The sequence below is a fragment of the Pelodiscus sinensis genome, chromosome 8, assembly GCF_052426305.1.
Source record: "Pelodiscus sinensis isolate ZL-2025 chromosome 8, ASM5242630v1, whole genome shotgun sequence".
Lineage (NCBI taxonomy): Eukaryota > Metazoa > Chordata > Testudines > Trionychidae > Pelodiscus > Pelodiscus sinensis.
This window is the reverse complement of record NC_143059.1, coordinates 41,982,707-42,004,321: the sequence shown is the minus strand read 5'-3', so window position 1 is coordinate 42,004,321 and position 21,615 is coordinate 41,982,707. Positions and strand designations below refer to the sequence as shown.

Below are 21,615 nucleotides of genomic sequence, written 5' to 3'. Positions count from 1 at the left end.
TTGTTCAATATCTTTATTAATGACCTGGATGAGGGGATGGATTGCACCCTCAGCATGTTTGCAGATGACACTACGCTAGGAGGAGAGGTAGATATGCTTGAGGGCAGAGATAAGGTCCAGAGTGACTTAGACAAACTGGAGGATTGGGACACAAGAAAGAGGTTGAACAAGGACAAGTGCACAGTTAAGAACCCCCATCCCTAGGACTACGCTTCCCATGCCTTCCAGTAGATGATGTTCCCTTGTGGTTTCTTCCTTGTGAGGTCCCGTCCAAAGCATTCACCACTGCAGAGCCTGTGGAGAGAGCCTGAAAGCAATTACTTACCTCTATAGCATTGGGGGATTCCTGTGCTGGCCTTTTTTCCCTTCTAGAAGTTACATGTTGCCAGTTCTCTTCCTGGTCCCATACTGCCCTTGATGAAAGTACTTAGTCTGACAATTGGCTTGGCTGGTCTTAACCCACACCAGTTAAAATGCAGGACATTAAATACAAGCCAACTAGCCTTGTTTAAGAGTAACAGTTTGCTGAAAGTATATGTATTGCTAATCAGTTTACCATGAGGCTTAAGTGTGACCTTACTTGTAGTTTTAGTACTGAAAAAATCAAATTTTTCTTTGAGTGCTTGTTCATGTCCATTCTATGTTAAGTGTGTGCTCACCCCATGCTCAAGTGCCAGAAGTTTTCCCGTCAGTGGTATCCGTAGGGTCTGGCTCTGGTGTACCATTGGCTCCTCTTACTCTCAGTTCCTTCTTACTGCTAATGATGGTGTTGGAACATTCCTTTGCTCTAGCAAAGTTCCCTACTCCAGTCTTTTCATTATGAACTTACCATACACTGTATATAATTGTTAGGAAACTACTAGTCCAGTCAGGCAAGTATTGGAAATTAAAGTACTGACCTCAGAATTCGGCCTTTTATAAGGATAAGGTGCACCTGGTCTGGCCTGTCTTTTGAGGGTGGTGCTTTCTTTCCATGTTAATCAGGACATCTTCCTACCAGTGTTTTGCACCCCATGACACACAACTCTAACAAAGGGAGGTGCTTACACACGCTAAATGCCTGCCGTGTGTTGACTTTCTACCAAGAGTGAACCAACCCTTTTCTTAACTCATCACAGCTCTTCATCATAATGGTTGAAGGGTCTCCCAGTCTCCTTTCAAAGAATGTCCACTTGGATTATGTACTTCATCGGGATTGGTTATGAGCTAGCAGAGGTTCCGCTGTTGTTTCTGGTAAAAACCCCATTCAAAAAGAGCATAGGTGTCCTCAGCAACCTTCCTGGCACTCTTCCTGGCCCATCCAGGACAGCTGTAGACTTGTGACATGGTACTCAGTATAGACGTTAACAGCACATTATGCCATCACACAGCAGGCCAGAGAGGACACTGGATTCAGCAGAGCAGTGCTACAAGCTGCAGATTCACAAAGTCATACCTGCTTCCATTGGGAGTCAGCTAATATGGAATAGACATGAGCAAGTACTCAAAGAAAAATCAGTTACCTGTTTTGTAACTGGTGTTCTTTGAGATGTGTTGCTCCTCTCCGTTCCATGATCCGCCCTCCTTCCCCACTGTTGGAATTTCTAGCAAGAAGGAACTGAGGGTGGGGGGAGCCATACAGGTGCCACAACAAGGGGTGCCAGAGCAGGTCTTCTATGACTGCCACTGAGGGGAAAACTTCTGGCACCAATGCATGTGGTAAGCACACATACCTAGCATGGAACGGGCATGAACAACACATCTCTAAGAACACCAGTTATGAAACAGGTAACTGACTTTTATTGTTTCACTAAGAAATTATCTTAAATCATTCAATAATAAAATTACCAATTCCAAGTAAAAATAAATCTTTTATTTTATTCTGTATGTAGCATACAGAATAAAAGTATAATTGCTGTTTGTATTGCATGGTATTGGACGTTAACCTTAGTTTTAAAAAGGTTCATTTGAAGCTGGTATGGCATAATGGGAAAATAGATCTTATGATACCTGGAGAAGGAATGCACATTACAAGAGCATTCTTCCATGCTCTACTTCTAAATAGTAAGTATCTCTGTTCATTAATCAGAAAATTCTGCTATTTATTTGTATTCTTAAATCATAGCTGCTGAGCAGTTTTTAATACCAGAATTAAAATTAATTTCTGCAAAGTTTTGTGGCCTCTGAGGATTTTAGAAAAGATGCGATTGTACTATAAGGTAGCTTTAAAATATCTCAAATAGCACACTTAGGTTATTTATATGTAACATCACTAAGAGTATGTAGAGGGGCACATCTGGCTAAGGAGGAGTTAATTATGTAATGACTCACTAATGCAAGATGAGTGAGGCAAAATCTGGAACTAGAAACTCTCCAACAGCAAATTTAATAAGCAGTGAAAGACACCACATGAGAAATTTAAGTATCAGGTAAAATGTAATAAGATTAGTTTAGGTGCCTGGACAGTTTGATACAACTCAATAAAATCTTTCAAATATATAGTAATTCCTCATTTAACACTATAGATATGTTTCAGAAAATGATCATGTTAAGTGAAAACGTGTTATGCGGGGTCAATTTTCCCATTGAAAATAATGGAAAAGGTGGGGGTTGTCGTTTCAAGCAGTGGTGTCTGTTGGGAGCTGGACATAAGGTTGGGGGAGAAAGAGGACTGGGTTACAGCAGGGAGAGGTGTTTGGCTCTGGGGGAGGGAAGGAGAGGGAGATTGGGTTCGGTGTATGCACCTGTGACAGATCTGTCGGGACCTGCACTGCATTCAGCAAGGGGGGGGAGGAGTGTCGCCGGGGGACAGCACAGTGCGTAGCGAACCCTCCACTGCTTTGCAGGGAGGCGGGGGAAGCCCCACACAGCTGCCGGCGACGGACCGGATGGGGAAATCGTGTTGTTCTGGGGACAGTCATGTAATTCAAAAAACGTTCTCTAAAAAAAAATCGTGCTATCACAAAAACGTGTGAAGCGGGCACGTTAAATGAGGAATTATTGTAAATCCTTCAAATATGTCCACTGTACAATAGCCATGAGACACTAAAACTTTTTGAACATTTCACAGGTTGTAGGTCATAAAGAAGGTCTTGATGTCATGGAGAGAGCTGATCCTTTGTTTCTTTTGATTGGACTTCCCACCATCCCAGTCATGCTAATATTGGGGAAGATGATTCGCTGGGAAGACTATGTGCTCAGACTATGGCGCAAATATTCTAACAAACTGCAAATTCTGAATAGTATATTTCCAGGTAATGCAATTAAATCTAAATGAAATATGAAGTCTGTGCTGTGCCTATGCGAGGTGGGGTGTAGAGGGCAGTTTCTCTATCTGTAATGGGGATAACAATCCTCCCTTTCCTCTGACGCTTTGTTTAGTTTATTTTGATTATATGCTGTTAAGTGCAGTGTCTATCTCACTATGTAATTCCACAGTGCCTAGTTCAATAGGGCTTCGAGCTCTGTTGAGACTTCTGTGCCCTACTTCAGTGCAAATATTAAAAGAACTGTAAACAAAAGTTTAGTGCAAGAAGCCAAAAGTTGATTCATAAACATTATTTAATTTAATTTATTTATTTATTTAATAAAAACAGAACATTTTCCTGGAGAGAGGAATGCTTAATAAAATTGTTAAATTGTAGAAAACTTGAAAGGTTAGATTCATAATGAAAACAGACTTTTAAATCTTTTTCAACTTGTTGGCAATATGATTTCTCTCTAGGTATTGGGTGTCCTGTTCCTCGTATTCCAGCTGAGGCCAACCCTCTAGCAGACCATGTCTCTGCTACTCGTATTCTGTGCGGAGCTCTTGTATTTCCAACTATTGCCACTATAGTTGGCAAGCTGATGTTCAGCAGTGTTAATTCTAATTTACAAAGGACAATCCTGGTAAGATGATTTACAGAGTTTGTTTTTCAGAAATGGTAATAATAATGATATAAGGAGTTGTAGTAAAGATTCTGAGAGAGCAGAAAAGGAGCATGCACAGAAGTAGAATTTAGAATAGTATTTGACTTGCGTTTTTTCGTAGGATTTTTCAAGTTATGATTAATTTTTAGTGGGATTGGCAATTAGTGTGTTTGTGTGGTGTGTATAATATTCTAGGGAAAAATCTCATTTTTATTCTTTAATATGATTGAGGTGTAATTTTTTTGGCCAAAACGTAAATGGATAAGAGCTTTCAGAATTATTTATAAACTTAGCATGTAACCCTTTTATGTAACATGGACATCTATATAGGGATGTAAGTGACTAGTCAACTATCTGATAAGCACATGCGTATAGGATAGTCGACTAGCGACTTGACTAGTTGCTTCCCCCCACTCTTGCTGCCTCTATCAGAGAGAGGCAAAGCAAGGGGGCGGGCAGGAACCAGTGCTGGGGGGAGCCGGTTTTAAAAAGGGGTGGGCAGGAGTGTAGGGGGGTACTGGCAGCGCTTCTGCCTTTGAAATGTAGCAAGGGCAAAGCTCTTGCTACATTTCAAAAGCAGAAGCACCATAGGAAGCATGGGGCCAGTGGGGGATTCAAGCAATCCCCCACTGGGCCCGTGCTCCATGCAGCACTCCCGCATTTGAAATGTAGCAGGAGCCAGCAGGGCTCTTGATACATTTCAAAGGCAGAGGCACCCTTACCGACTAATTTCATATCAATGCTAATTCCATCGACTATTTGATTAGTTGATTAATCTAAATGTAACATCGCTACATCTATAATACTCTATTGTGACAGAAAATTTGCCTCCAATATTCATTTGTTAGTTAGCCTAACTTCAGAGGAAATACTTTTTTTTAAAAAAAAAGCTAGAACTGAGAGAAGATGTGATACTGAACTTATTCTGTAAGTTTTTAAAATGTTCTTTTTATTTCAGGGTGGAATTGCTTTTGTTGCTATAAAAGGAGCTTTTAAAGTTTACTTCAAACAGCAGCAATATTTACGTCAAGCTCACCGCAAAATTTTAAATTACCCTGAGCAAGAAGGAGCATAAGACTGTGATCTCCAGCTGTCATACAATCTCATCTACCAGATTTTCTTGTATACATTCTATCATTATTGCACAGTAGTGGAGAATTGTGATAAGTTGCTGCTCCTATTTTTTTTCCTCTAATATAATAAAGCACTTTCATGTGGCAGGGTAAATTCACTCAGTAATCACTGAACCTAAGAATGTGATTTGTTTTCATTTTTGTGTATTTCCTTCATGACAGGCTGGGATCTGAATAATTTCCTTAATACTACATATGCTGATTTTTTTTTAAATCAAATTGTGCAGTTACTCTTCAGTTTACAAATTGTATCCAATTCCCATTTTTGTATGCTTAATGAAGTATCAACATAGATATTTCATACACAGATCATCCCGTTCAACACTTAAGAATACCATGGAGGAATTTTTTTTTTTAAAGAAGTGTTGTTTGAGTAGCATTTTACCATGGATATATTTTTCTTGGATTTTAGCCAATAAGTATTCTTTTGTTCACAGCTGAAGCTCAGCAAGAGATGTAAAACAGGAGGCCTAAAATGTATACAAAACATTGGATAGACAAGCAAAAGACTGATGGTTTTCTGAAGGTCCACATAAGTCAACTCTGCCCACCTAGAGTATGAATTAGTACATGGTTTCCAGCTAATTTTGCTACTATCTAATTGTATTGTCCGCAGAGCCTAGTATTGCTATGTCATGGCTCATTTGCTGTCTTGTAACTGTTGTTATTTCATCCACCTATAGAGAAATTATCTGGGAAAGTGCATTTCAGTCACTTACTTTTGTAATTAGAACAGTTGTTTAGTAATAATAAATTGTATATTGAGTTCCTATCTCATTATTCAATTAACTATTTAAATAAATAGTAGCAGACATTAGAAAAAGAGCATTGGATAGTGACTTCAGTCTGATCTGTCAGTGTACAGAAGATAAAACTTAATTCTCTAATAAATAAGGTAATTGCAACAGTAAAATCCTGTTGTAAAAATGCAGTTTTTTACTGGCCTGTCAAAGGGAGAGACCAGCACTTAAATCAGTAATTTTACTTTTTTAAATCCACATTTTTCAGTGGAAATAGCAGTTACTGTCCTAGTGTTAGTGTTAATTCTGAGTCCTGCTTCACAAAGTGGCCATTTCATATTAATGCAAGACTTAGCCCAGATTTACAATAATTGCTGTTCTTAATGCATAACAACTTAATGATTTTTAAATGTTCTTATTCTTGGTTGTTTCCTATTTTTTTTAATTCATGATAGTATGTGAAATGCATGGAAAAGGGTAAGCGTTTCCCCATAGTGAAATATTGGTAAGTAAATGTTGCTTTTCACTACAAATGAAGCAACAATAAAGTGGACTTCATGTCTGATTGCAATAATGTATGTTAGTGACACTTAAAATATGGTACATTTTTATGTGTTACCTTAAATATCGAGTGTAATAAATGTATAAAAAGTATATACAATGGCCAACTAGTAGTCACAAACTATAGTTGAAAATGATACATGCATAGCTGATACTTTTGAGATTCTTGCTAAAATTGATAAATTACTATAATCTTGTAAGTCTGCTGATTATATTGGTCTCAAAGATTGGTCTGACTTTTTTATATATTTACATACATAGCAGCAGCCTCTGAAAGGTGCTGATTTCTGTAATATAAGTCTTTAAACAATGTAATACATATTTCTTGCAGAATTCCTCAGTGCAAGGAGAGAGCTTTTTAGTGGTCTTCACTGTACAGATTTCCAACCACTTTGTAACCATTTTTTAAAAGTCTCATTCAGAATTTAATAGTGCAAATCATTGTTTTGATATTTTGTTCCATAGGAAGGCTAATAATCTTCTTTGAAAATGGAAGCTGTTGTACATCAGATTACAAAAGTACTGTGAAGAGTATAAAATAATTTAAACTTAGTTTAAATGTAGTAATAGAGAGTTACTTCTTTTGTTGCTGTATTGTAAAATCTTGTTTTTAGTATTCATTATAACCACATTGGATTAGGTTGAATAAATATTTTTACACTCTTTAGGTGTATTTTGTCCAATGAACAAATAGTGCCAGAGCCTGTGGCAGAATAGATTTTAAAATTGATAACTTTTGAATAAAAAAGGAGTGTACCATTACTTTTTTTAATAGCCACCCCATGATTAATCTTATAATTATTTTTTTTTAAGATATTCCTTTTGGGGCTGGATAAAGACCTAACTCTGACAGCTCCATTTAGTTTTTTACTCTCACTTATCAATTATCAGTAAATGAAGAAGAGTGCATCATATGAAATGTACCTATTTTTATCAAATCAAAACCATTATTATCATACAATTGTAGAATACTAGGATTGGAAGGGACCTCGAGCGGTCATTAAGTCCTGTCCCTTGCCCTCATGGCAGGACCAAATATTGTCTAGATCATCCCTGATAGACATTTATCTAACCTACTCTTAAATATCTCCAGAGATGGAGATTCCACAACCTCCCTGGGCAATTTATTCCAGTGTTTGACTACCCTGACTGTTAGGAACTTTTTCCTAATGTCCAACCTAAACCTCCCTTGCTGCAGTTTAAGCCCATTGCTTCTTGTTCTATCCTCAGAGGCCAAGATGAACAAGTTTTCTCCCTCCTCCTCATGACACCCTTTTAAATACCTGAAAACTGCTATCATGTTCCCCACTCAGTCTTCTCTTTTCTAAACTAACCAAACCCAATTCTTTCAACCTTCCTTCATAGATCATGTTCTCTAGACCTTTAATCATTCTTGTTGATCTCCTCTGGACCCTCTCCAATTTCTCCACATCTTTCTTGAAATGCGGTGCCCAGAACTGGACACAATACTCCAACTAAGGCCTAACCAGCACAGAGTAGAGCGGAAGAATGACTTCTTGTGTCTTGCTCACAACACACCTGTTAATGTATCCCAGAATCATGTTTGCTTTTTTTGCAACAGCATCACACTACTGACTCATATTCAGCTTATGGTCCACTATAACTCCTAGATCCTTTTCTGCCATACTCCTTCCTAGACACTCATTTCCCATTCTGTATGTGTGAAACTGATTGTTCCTTCCTAAGTGGAGCACTTTGCATTTGTCTTTATTAAACTTCATCCTGTTTACCTCAGACCATTTCTCCAATTTTTCTAGATCATTTTGAATTATGACCCTATCCTCCAGAGCAGTCGCAACCCCTCCCAGCTTGGTATCATCTGCAGACTTAATAAGCATATTTTCTTTGCCAATATCTAAATTGTTGATTATTATTAGGAGTTAGTATAGTACTCATTTGGTGGGCCAGAGACTGCTCTGGCTAACTGGTAAGCAACACCCTATAAGGGTGATGCTTATCAGTTAACCATTGACATCCCTACTGCCAATCTTTTGAGTTCTGATTATCATAACATTCTTTATGACCTACCACTTGTCTGCATGGCTCTTTAGAGATGTGATGCCCAATGCAATTTCTCAGGCTTCTTCATCTTGAGGGTGTGACACTGCCAGTAGGTTGGACTAAGGATGTTATATATCGGTTAATTGAATAGTCGAGTAACCTCAAATTCTTATTGGTTACTCGACTATTCTGTAGTTTGTGGGGGCTGGGGCTGGCAGCCAGTGCAATCCGGCCCCATTTCCGAGGCACCGCCTGCCCTCTCCACACTGCTGCCTCTGTATCAGACGCAGCAGCATGGGGTGCCAGGCAGGAGCTGGTCTGGGAGGTGATAAGTCCCAGACCCAGTTCCCCTCATGAACTACCTGTCACCTCTTAAATGCTGAGCCACAGCGGGGGTAGGCCCTGGACTCTTCACAAGCCAGGACTGAGAGAGGCTGTTGGCCATCCTCCTAAAAAAAAAATTACTGGTGAGAGAGATGCATATAGTCTATACCATTAACCTATAAGCTTTTGCTTATCCATTAATTGACTACACTATTACATTCCTAGCTTGGACCAAAGGCATCAGGTAGGCGTGAACTCTGATGATTAGCCTGAGCCAAAGCCATAGGTGCAGTGTTCAGACTACTATTTTTAATGTTAGTTCAAGCTGAGTTACCACAAGTCTGGCTTCCCATACTAAGCATCACACCTCCTCACTGCAACATCGACTTCATTCAGGAAAGAACTTTATGCTTAATTTAAATATCTGTTTTTGCTTAACTGCCATCCTGTATAGAGATTATGGAAGTAAAATGTATAAAAATATTAATTATGTAACTGATAAATTATTTCAGTTATGTGGTTAACCATGGGGCTACCAGTTCATGTAAGTTTAACAGATAAAGGTAACCAGTAAGCATCAGCGTATCAGTTAACCAGTTTAACTCTTACATCCCTAATAAGTATGCTTTTCTGAACTGAGGCCTTGGTGGGAAGAAGATGTGCTATAGCGATCTAGCAAGAGTGCTATAGCTCTTAGGAGAAATTTTCTGAAGCTGCAAATTCCTGTGGTTAGATTTAGTTTCAAAATATTCCTGTTAGTAGGGCATGTTATCCTCAGAGCCAAAAAATCACTTTGAGGATTTGTTCTCTGCAGAGCTATTAAACTGATGTAGAGAACAAGGACAGAACACACAAATAGTAGCTGGATCATGATCTGTCTAGTGATAGTCAATATACCTTTTTGGTCTCTGATGTCCTTCAGATACAACAGACAGTGGGATCTTATTTTCTTCCGACATGTCTCTGAGGGTGGTTATGCTTGCCTTTTGTCATTGCCAGAGAGTCAAGTAGGGAAGAGTTGCCATTTTGACTATTTGAGATTAGACTGTTAAGTAGTAACATTGCATGCAGTATATTTTGTGGAAGCTCCCATCCTGGATGCATTTCTGGAATGATGATCCCTTCTTGCTTTAGCTTGGTGGACACTATTATAAGCAACTTATGCAGAAAGGATTTACTGAAACCAAACAGTTGTTGCAGTTCCTACTATCAGAGAAGTACTTTGGATTAGCTATGATGACAAAGCTTCATTTGCAGGTCAGCATATGTGTTTGTTATACATTGATCTTTTGGTTCTAAAGGTAATGGCAAAGAGGAGAAGGCATGTGAATTCCACACACTTTTGAATCACTTAGAGGGGATTTTTTTTTCCTCCAAGGAAAATGCCAGAAAATAATGCAGGTGAAAATTGAAGTTGTGTAACTATTTGTGGAAATTGAACAGTAGTCTTTGCCAGAGTTGTAGAAGCATATAGCTCAGATTTTGTACTGAATTTTCAAAAACTGAAACCTATTATTTTGTAATGCTATCTTAGATAAAAGTTCTCTTTATTACAAGACATTGGTTATTGATAAAAGCAGCAGTAAATAGAAACAGAATGACTAATAGGGACAAGATTGAAAAACTATACATAGGAAACCACTAACGTGAATTGCTTTTACTTTCCATTTATTGATATGCAGTGGCTTACATTCAATAGCGTTTCCTCAGTGGGTGTTCGTTATTTCTGTAAAAGCTGTTCTAGTGTAGGCTGCCTTGGTGCACCCCTTTTGTGATCAGTTGTGGCAGCATGACCTGCCTCCCTCTCCCTCTCCACCCAGGCTGGATTAATAAGCCTAAGCAGGCTTTTTGATATTTAAAGAGCACCTCTTACAGAAGGTTTTGTTTGTTAATCCAAAAGGCCAAAACAAACAAAACTAGTGGCAAGAGTCTTAGCTAGCATTACATGGCACTGGCTTTGCCACCTTGTTTGCAGCTAAAATACCTACATTCCCTGGTGTTACTTCTACAAGTAAACAGGAGGTAGGTCAGGTGCACAATTTCTATTAAAATAGAGACCAGCCTAGGAGTGAGTTTGGGAATCTGTGGCCTTTCAGTATGTCAGGTTGAAGGTATTGACATGCACTGAACATTTCAGTATCATTAGTGAATAGGAAAGATTTCTGAATCGACTTAAGGAAAACAGTAGAAAAAATCAATTTTGGAAGCACAGAGAAATATCAAATTGCTTGAATGCCCCTGTCAGACATTTACTGTTTCAGGTCAGACATTTCATGTTACTTAATGCTGACTAAGCCAAGCAAAACTTATGTTCCTTTACGCTTCCATACAAAGCATTATACTTACAATATTTTTAAATCAAATTCTATTGCTAGATTTACAATTTCCCAATGCCTTACAATAACACTGACACAGCATGGAAATTATACAAAAATTGAAGACCTACATCTTCTCTTTTTCAATATGCCTTTCCATCTCCACCCCACAGTTACCGATCCCTCCACCTAAATGTACACAGCGGAAAAAGAAGCTGAGGGGGATACAAAGGCGGTTGTAGACCTGAAACCATCTGTGCATGGCTCTGGGACATTGCAGCTCCCCATTGTAGAAACGGAAAATGGACTGGCATAAGAGTTGCTACTCATTTCCATCCCACTGAAAACAGTCCCATGGCCAACCAAGCCAGCTTTAGTCACTTTGTGCTAGGATCCCATCCCCAGCACAACTGAAATGTAGCAACAAATAAGTCTTTCAACAAAAATGAAATGAAGATTAATCAGAAATTAACCAATTGGCCCCAGCAATACTAGAGAGAGAGAAGCCTCCATAGACTTCTTCCCATTTGTGGTGCTGGATTAAGAGGCTGGTTTGTATACTGGTAACAATCTATGTCCACCCTCCACCATTCAGGTTTTCTGATGAATTTTTTACACTTGGCTCTACTTCAACATGCAAAGTTTGTTTCCTTCTATGTCAGTTTACATACCTTAGTTCCTCTTTTGAGCAAAATAAGGGTAAAGGTGTCTTCCATTTCAGTTGTTGCTTCAGTTATCTATGGCATGTGTATGATGTGTTCAAAAATAGAGCAACTCATGGTCAACCAGAAGTGGGAGGGGGCTGTTCCACCTCCAATTTGGGCTGTTTTCCATTCTAAGACTAACATTACACTAGTACACCTGAATTACAAACTGGCATTGTGACCAGGTAGCATTGCTGACAATCACAACACAGATTATAGGTAACGTTTTCAAGAGCATGTAGTAACCCAGGCACTTGAGTGTTATTGCCTTGTAATAAGTGAGACTCGAGTGCCTCTGTCTCTTCTGAACAAGACTTAACCACATCTGAAAATTTGACTTGAATCATGTTATGAAATCAGCAAAGTCCCAACTTGCTTTTGATCTGGTTGTTTCTTTCCTTGTGAGTTGACCTATCTTTGCTTGAGGTGTGGTGCTTTGAGAAGTCACACTTATAGGCTGAGCATGCATAAAAGCATATGTTGCTCCATGATTAGTTTTATTATCCAGTCAGAACAAACAGGTGGTTAGTGCAAGCAGGGAGTCTAACCTCTCCTGTGTGCTTACACTGTTACTGTAATTGGAATTCTGGAGACAGTATCTGGCTTGGTTCATACATACATATTACTAAGCATGGGACACTTCCTTACACACCTCTCTGGAGCAGAAGGAACTTTGTTGCATTTGCTTTCTGGAATGGGAGTAATAGAACAGCCTTTTGCTGATTCAGATGATCCTGAAAAATCACTTCCTCAGACTTTTGATGATAGAACAATGCACCACCATGTAAGGAAGAACAGTGAGCTCAGCGCTCAACCCTCAACTCCCCAGCCAGCACTATGTTGAAGTCATGTTCAGCATGACAGAGGTTATTTAGAAATGGCAGTACTAAGAGGTGAAAGGAAAGTGCTGAGATTTAATTTATTTCAAGTTTGCATCAGAACTTTCCTTTTTGCTTAACCATTTTCTTTTAAATAACGGAGGACGTGGTTTTCTGTTTTGTCAGTGTTGGGAGTGAGCCAACAAAAGAATATTAATTGTAGGGTCCCCAGCCCTACAGTTTACTTCAATGTCTAAGAAAAATGGAATATTCTTCATAACAAATCAATTAGACAAAAGAAAATCATAAGTGTGTACTTCAGCTATGGCATGTTTACAAGGAATTGAAATGCACTTGCTCTTCAAGGTGATTAAATTAGAACTGTCATGGGGCCAGTCTTTCCCAAATTGGCTCAGAGCTGAGAACTGTGACTTTTGATAAAACACTTGAAACAATGTTTTCTCAATCAATTTGTTGTCCTATAGGTAGTAACATTCGCTGACAGCTTCTGGGATGCTGTGCAGTCTGCATAGCCTGCCTTAGCACCCCCACTGATCAACCTGCAGCAACGAGAACCAGTGCCTGACATTCCACAACCCAGTACTGAGTCTCAACCCATAGTTTGAAAACCACTGTCAAAGTCATCTTCAGAGATATTACAAAATTCAAACATGGATTTGAGTCAGGAGGGTAGCTGGAGCAATGTTTTTTTGTGGCCTTTTCAAAAATATATGATGCACCAACTTAAGACTCCTTAGACTTGCACCCACTCACATGTCCCACTATACATCACTTCTGAATTTATCATAAGAACAACCATACAGGGTCAGACCAAATGTCCACCTAGCCCAGTATCCTGTCTGTTGACAGTGGCCAATGTCAGGTACCCCAGAAGGAATTAACAGAATAGGAAATCAAGTGATCTCTCCCCTGTCACCCATTTCCACGCACTGACAGACCGAGACTAGGGACACCATTGAAAGATACCTATCCGTTTGATTATAAACACACATATGGGAGTTTATATGTGAAAAATATTTCAGGGAAAGCTGGTGCACCAAGATGCCAGAAGAGAGGAATTTAAAGGTGCAATTTAGAATAGACCTTTAATTTTAACCTGCACTTGCACAGTCTTCTGGCTCCTTCATATGCTAGTTACACCATTTTAGACTCAAACAATGGTAAAACATCAGACCATAGAAAGTTCTAATACCAGCTCTGTATTGGTCTCACAGTTTTATTTTAAATAAATCTGCTAAAGTAAAAAATGACATGAGGAGACAAACGGGAATTATTATTTTGAATAAGATCATGGTTGGTGATTTAATCACAGCAAATGAGAATTTACATAATTCTAATACAGAGCAATTATTCAGTTGAGAGCTCACCCAAGAGTTCAAATTGGTCTTCAAAAGAGTATGTTAATAAAGCACACTATTTCAAGCCAAACTCTGCAATATTATTTTTCCTCCTTCCAGTCATTCCTCTAAACTTTTCATACCTCTTGCTAGAGTATCAAATTAGGTTCAATTTCCCAAAGCCAGGAAAAAAAAAATCTTTGTATTTTCATAGAAAGAGTGAGCTAAACAAAGTTCTCAAATATGATGAGTCCTCCCATGAAGGCCATCAGGTCACTGAATCCACAGACACGACGAGGCTAAGAGGAGGCTCACACTGCAGCAGGTTTAGTAAGAAAACTTATTCAGCTCATAATCTCTTTGGAACAGGGACCCAGTCTCTCACTTATAAGCACTAGCCACACTTGAAATAGCACAGAAAACTATATGAAGATGGGATTCAAGTAACCCTTGAATTTCAGTTTTTCAGATTCAGAACACACACTCTTCTCTGATCTTTCTCTTGCTCTGTGGCTGGTGAAGTCTAACATTGGCACTTGCAGCTTCCTTTTAAATATGCCCCAGCTTCACCAGAACACTCTGCTTTGAAGAAGAAAAAAACTAAATCTCAGCCTGAGTCCATGCAATGCCCAGGACCACAGCTCTGCAACATTCAGATTGGACAGGCCTTCACCCAAGGAAAGAAAAAATTGATGTGCTCTGGAGAAGTCTTTCCACCTGGCACAGCAGCACAGTAAGCTGAGCGAATGGATGCACATGAAAGGACAACACGGCCTGCAGTTAATTAGTTATATTTAACCATCTCCACCATTGTGACTTCTGGGCTGTAGCAAGGCTGGTCGAGACACGTACGCAATTTAAAACCTTTTTAAAAATGTTCTAATCTTGCTCCCTGCTCTCATGACTGCTACAAACAGGTGATATTTATGTGGATGGTATTTGGGGGCTTGTTGCATTGCATGTTTCTACTTCCTAGAAAGCTGAAATGGATTTGTTCTGGGGCTTTAGACCCCATTTATGTGCGAGAGTGGAACGGTACTGAGGGCTGCTGCAAGGCAACAGCTAGAATAACAGGTACCAAACAAGGACTCGCCTTCAGCAGTGGAAGCAGTAGGTCCTGGGTTTCCTCTGGGCCAGCTTCAGATGCAGACATCCAGTATTGAACAGGGATGGACAGCTGCTGCTATTATGAGGTTACCTCCTGCAGAACCTCTACTGGCTTCTAACTGGAAGTGGGGATTTCTCTCAATCCAGATCTCTGTGACTTACAGATCATGAGACTAGGAGCAGATCAAGCTAGAGGATCTCACCCCACTTCCTGCAGAGTCCTCGTCTCCTCGGGAGATGGCAGCAAAAATCAGGAGTCTCCCAGGAAAAATAGGAGAGTATAGTGCCATAGAACGATGTCCTGCTGGTGTTTAGCTTCACATTGCGGTGTTGCAAACCAAACAACTGTGCTCTGCAAAAATCCTTTACATGAGGATTTCCAATAGTACTTACTAAAAGGCAATTTTCACTTCACTTTGGTAGAAATGGTGATAGTCAGCTGTATAAAAGGAAAAGTTTTTCAGTAGTCTCAGGCTTACAACTCCATGTTTCAGTTAAATCCTACATTGGGAACATAGACCCAAAATGAGGGACACAAAACTAAGGGCACCAGTTTTTAAATGAGGTTGGAATTATTTTCTTTTCTGGCAGTGCTTATGCTAATATCCGCTTCATAATTCAGTATTTCTGATGCCAGTAACTTATACACTACAGACAGTGAGATACCGCAAGCTTTACAGTATTGCCACTATTCAGCAGGGAGAAACGGAGCTATTTTTGTACAAATTCAACTCCCTCAAACTCAGTACTGGTGTAGAAACAGAAGTAAACAACTACATTTTCATGGATACGTTCAACATCTTTATTTTGTACTAATGTTATTAATTTCTGGCATCAAGACAAAACAGAAGTTGTATAAATAAAGGTTAAAAATATTAAAAGAATTTATATTATGTGTTAGATTGTCAGAAAGAAAGAACTTGAGACAAATGACAGACATCACAACAGTATAGTTTTGGAAAAGACAGAACTTCAATGGTTATAATTATAACAAACACATTCCTCACAAGTGCAGCATGTTGTGATTGTGAACTAATCTCAAATGTTTTAAATTTTCTTCTTAAGGTTACCATTTATTTTTTAAAACCACACACTCCTCAAGATTTTCCTCATGAAAATATGAAGAAACGCAGTTCATGCACAAAGAAGGTGAGATGCACAACTTCTTAAAGGACTTCACATTATTACATGGAACAACAATAAGAACAAAAACAAAAAACCCACAATGCTCCCTCATAGCACCAAGAATTTTAACCTGTTGTCAGTGTGAAGGAAAGATACCATGAAAGCCTCACTATTGATAACTGATCTTTTAGAAGGACATTTTTATTCTTTTATTTTAGTAATGCATTCTTTTCCAAGCAATCATATTAACGTTTACACTTTTAGAAAAAAAAGTTGTATAAAAATGACACTTTCTATAAAGGAAAGTATGTTTTAAATAATAATACAGCTTTTTTTTAAAATTGCATAGCAAATTTTCTTTAAGCTTTGATATATCAAAAAAGCTACAAATTAACCCCTCCAAAATCACATTCATAAATTCACTGAAATGTAGGGATCTTGAGAAGTCAGCAAGTCCAGCTTCCTACTCTGAGGATGGCTCAAGTGTACATAAACCATCCCTGATGGGTGTTTATTTACCCCTTTCTTAAAGCCTCCAATGACAGAGATTACACACTCTCCATGAGAAACCCATTCCAGATCTTAACTATCCTTATGGAAAGATGTTCCTATTATCTAACCTAAATCTGATTTACTGCAGATTAAGTCCATTACATCTTGCCTTACTTCAGTAGATACGGAGAACAATGAATCACCATGCTCTTTATAACAGCCCTTAAATGCCAAAGTATGATATGACAACAGAACCTCTCAAAAATTAAGTGTGAAAAGCACAGATAGCATATTTTTCATTTTATACTAAGATCAGAAAAGTGCTAAAAATCCATTAGCAAGGCTCTAAATGGCACATAATAAATAAAGGAGGGGAAATTATTTGTTGTTAACAGTTTGAAATGACAAGGGAAGTCTGACATTTATAGATGGCCAAGGGATCAAAGAACTAAATGACTACTTACTACTAAACCCATTGTTCCCAAACATTTTACTAAAGCAACAACACCAACTTCATGATGAGCACTCTCTGCAACCCTAATCTGGCACAGTGCAGAGGGAAGACTCACAGAAGGAGTTGTAAAGCAAACCCGATCATACTCACCCTGCAGCTGTGGCTTGGTTAATAAATGGTTTTAAATTATTAATATAGGCCACAAATCTGACCATTCCTCCTCAAATTATAATTTAAAGTGTAGTTCTATTCTTGTGATCTTTCATTGCCCTTCATTCTCAGCAGTAAAAGAGTCTACAGATCAAATTCTGCTCTTTTATACCTGTGCAACAAACGTGCATGCTAGATCAAGGCCTGGATTTGGCACAAGATTAAGTACAATTATAAACTGATAATACTTATGCACATGCTTAACTTTAAATATGTGAGTGGCTAAAGTTAAGCATCTGTGTTAAGTGTTCACAGGTTTGGGGCCACATTGTATCACCGGTTATCTGTGTAACTGGCAAATTTAACAAGCAATTCTAGTAATGGGGCAAAAGGAGGAACAGAAAAAAAATCCTCCTCTTTTAGATGTAGGACTAGCAGGATTAAAATGTAGTGAAAGCTTGTCAGTAAATTAAGGTGACATTACTCTAAATTTGCATAGGCAACAGATTAGTTGACTAAGCAGCTCTGATTTTAATGGTGTTACTTTTCAGAGTAGGACTACACTTCAATGATACATTAAGGGATGACCTCAGGACTACTTACTGAGTGTTAAACTCAACAAGGTGCAGATTTTTTACATAAACTTTAAGGCTACGTCTACACTGGTGGCTTCTTGCGCAAGAACAGCTGTTCTTGCGCAAAAACTTGCCGGGTGTCTATACTGCACTTGCGTTCTTGCACAAGTAAACTTACAGTTTAGCGCTGGAAAACAGGGCTTCTTCCGGAAGAGTTATTCCTCTCCCCACGAAGAATAAGCCCTCTTGTGCAAGAGGGCAGTATAGACAGGCAACATGAATTTCTTGCACAATAAACCCCTATGGCTAAAATGGCCATCAGAGCTTTCTTGTGCAAGACAGCGTCCACAGTGCCATAGATGCTCTTGCACAAAAGCACATGCCAGTGTAGACACACTCTTGGGAAGACTTTTTGTGCAAGAATTCTTCCGCAACAGTTCTTGTGCAAGCAGCTGCCAGTGTAGATGTAGCCTAACTTCTGAACCATCAAAAGTCATCGTTCTTTAGAGCACATTAGAAACATTGAAGAATGACAGGGAGACAATAAGACTGGAGGAAGATCTCTTTCTACTCCCTTCTTTCATTAACCTTCCCAGACCTAGGAAACAGCAGCAGGCATTACGATCCTAGCCATTGGCAAGGAGATCATGTGGTGTCATCCATTGGGGGCAAGACTCTTTAGGTTCTGTGGTAGCAGTTAACTTATACTCTTCTAAGAATAATGCAAATTTCTGTCAACAGTGGTATTTGACAGATGGGGTCTCTAATATCACGATTCACAATTCATCCTAGGATCTTCTGTAAACCAGTAATTTCCAGTGGGATGGGTGGTGTATGTGGATTATTTTCAGTTCATTTAAAATTTCTCTATTGAGTGCCTCCTACCTTCTTAGTTTATGTGATGAGTACCCCACTAAATAGACCTAACTCAGTTTACATCATCCAGAACTGCTAGGTGATGAGTCACTTAAAAAGGTCTCTACACAATTTTTAAAATATATAATATTGATATTAATTTAGGGGTTTTTTTTATAGTATATCTTACAAATGTAGACCATTTCCTTTCTTGATTTTTAGAACTTTTCTCCCTAGTAGCTTACAATGATTCCTATGGAACTGTAAGTCAGCTTGGTCGACATCTTGCAACATATACTGTCTCACAGGTCTGCAGAGCTATTCCAAAGGGCCCAATTATGCAAAGTGGGAAGCCAGAAGGACTCTTAGTAGACATAAGGGTTTGTCTGCACTGAGTGCTTTCCAACAGCTAGGGTCCTAATGTGGTCATTTGAAAAAACATGTTGAATATATTACAATGGCAGAGCTATTAACACTATTCAAATATTAGTAACTCTGCAATTTTAAATTGCTCTTTAAAATGTTCTTAGGACAACAATGAGTTTACAGTTTACATATTTTGGAACCTTTGGGAATAGATGAGGAATGTTGTTATTTTAGATTATCCTTAAATACTATGAAGCAAATTAATTACTCCACGTTAGACATCTGAATTATACAATATAGTGAGGATTTAATTCCCAAAATGAATTATTTTCTTGTGGTTCTTCTTAATTCTCTCATCTTATTCAAAAGGAATGACCAATTTAAAGAGAGTGATGAGATCCTACCATGTATCATTCTGATACTTTCAAAGCTTGATGATACTAATGCTAATAGGACTGTAAGAGTTACATGAAAACAGGTCTATTAAATCTTAATTACTGGATCTGATATTTAAACAGTTTATTAAAGATTATTCTTTATGCAGGGCCAGATAAGTGCATGACAATTTATGAACATCACAGATGGTCCTTTCCCAAAAAGTTTATAATATAGGTTAGATGAGACAGATTATACATGACTGAGTTATCAGAGACAGGGGTGCAATGTATCATGCAATTAGCTATTTTCACCTTTTACACACAGAGTATGCACAGTATGTTACAGTGGTTCAGCTTTTAATTTTTAACTGTATTTTTATTGGTTGGTGTCGTATGTGAGCAAATGCCACAATACAGTATATAATTTGTATACATTTACATAGGGTTATCTATATTTTATAATTCATAACTGACTTAAGATAGGTATACTTCCAAAGTAGGAATTCCAAAATATAAAAGCTTATTCACATACTGGTCCACCCATAAGCACATTATAGTTCCAGGTGTTTTAAACTGGCTCCCACATTTCTTTGTCAAATAAATTCCTTTAATAGTTTTAAGCCAGAACCTTGCTTTGCATTTAGCCCTCGCTAAGAACTGGGACATTGAATAGGTTACAAAATATGTTTATCTACAAATTAATAAATATTTTATATACTAATCTTATTTAGATGCCTAAAATTTGATAAATTGAAGCTGGACATAATCTCATAGTTTAAGATAGTACAATATGATTTTACTAGGTTTTACACTGACATTTTTTTACTTTACTGGAACCCTTGACTTCCTACTCAGATTTCTCTTTGAATGTTACATCCTTTGTGCTTCATGCCCCCAGAGTGCATAATGTTCACCTATCAATTTCAAACTGTGTGTATTGTCGAGCTTTACAGACAGACTCAAGGCTGACCATATGCTTGGCCTCTTCTGAAAGAATATCAAAGGTAGGAGAAGTAGTTGAAATTTTTATCTCTACTTCCTTTACAGTAACATAGGAAAAGGCTTGTAGATCTATTGAGCTTCCTGGAATCATACATTTAAAATATTTTGTGTATACAAACACTGTGTATTTGGGGGCATGCAACCACAAAATGTGCAAAACTTGATTTGAATCTGGATAATAAATCTGAAACTGATTTGAATAATAAATTAACTAACTGTGTCGACTCAAAAATGGACCTGGTCATTATTGCAGACTGCACAATGAAGGCCTCTGCTCACTTTGCTGCAGTCAGAAATGTGTATGGAAAACTCGTATGAAGAGATTTAAGAAAGGAGATGAATAAGAAGGGCCATAATTTAAAAAATGTTTTAGAGAAAGTAGACTGAGAAAGGGAAAACTGACATTACCCATAACACAAGAATGTTGAGCAGTCAATGAAACTGAGATAAGGGAAATTTCAAAAGAGATAAAGGAAAATATTGTTTCATACATGTGTTGAAAATGTGGAAGTAATTGCCACAGGAAGTCTTTCAGGCCAATAACAGTCAAGGAAAAGGACTGGACATTTATATGGCTAACAAGAATATCCCAATATATAATTAGGAATACATTTTGTGAAGAGAAATGTATATCTTATGTTTCAGGATTTAAGCCAGTCTTTAGCCATTAAAGATCAGGATGAGACCTAATGTTGGGGAGATTATTTCACTTCTGCCTTCTAACAAGAGTCCCCCTAAGACATCTGTTGGTGGCCACTGTCAAAGATAGGATACTAGACTAGGTGTATTGTGGATAAATTAGTAGTCTTCACAGTTCATTTCTCAAAAGTCAAATGCTTTTGGCATCCTCCTCCCCACTAATGACAAACCTGTAACCTTACTCTAAAACTGTCAAGTTCTTCCAATCTTTCTTCCCAACACCATCACCCTTCAGACTGTTTCTCCTTGCAACCTAAGAGACACTTTTTTCTAGGAGCCTGCTGCCAGCAAGGGTAACAAAAAAGGATGCTGACACTATTTGCACTCAGAACTCACATCACTTAATAGTTCTACCAGTAATCTCACCAGTGCACAGCCTCACTTATGTCTAATCCTAGTAACAGGTATTTTCTTTTATATGTTTAGAAAATTACTGCAATAGTGACTAAAAAAAAGCTACCGAAATATAATACTATCAAGCTGCAGTGATGGTTAGGTTTACAGGCTGCTCCAAGATTGCTAGTTCAAGATTTGGTAATTTTTAAAA

At 38.2% G+C, this 21,615-nt stretch overlaps 1 protein-coding gene across 1 annotated transcript in view; it reads left to right on the top strand.

Moving 5' to 3' along the window:
* MARCHF5 (membrane associated ring-CH-type finger 5) overlaps positions 1-6,990 on the top strand; it is a 65,752-nt gene extending 58,762 nt beyond the window's left edge. Inside the window, exons 4-6 of the mRNA XM_075935189.2 lie at positions 3,050-3,233; positions 3,704-3,870; positions 4,850-6,990. Of these exons, the coding sequence (XP_075791304.1) occupies positions 3,050-3,233; positions 3,704-3,870; positions 4,850-4,966 (468 nt within the window). The 3' untranslated portion in view covers positions 4,967-6,990. The remainder of the gene's footprint in view (positions 1-3,049; positions 3,234-3,703; positions 3,871-4,849) is intronic.
* Positions 6,991-21,615: the final 14,625 nt, after the last annotated feature.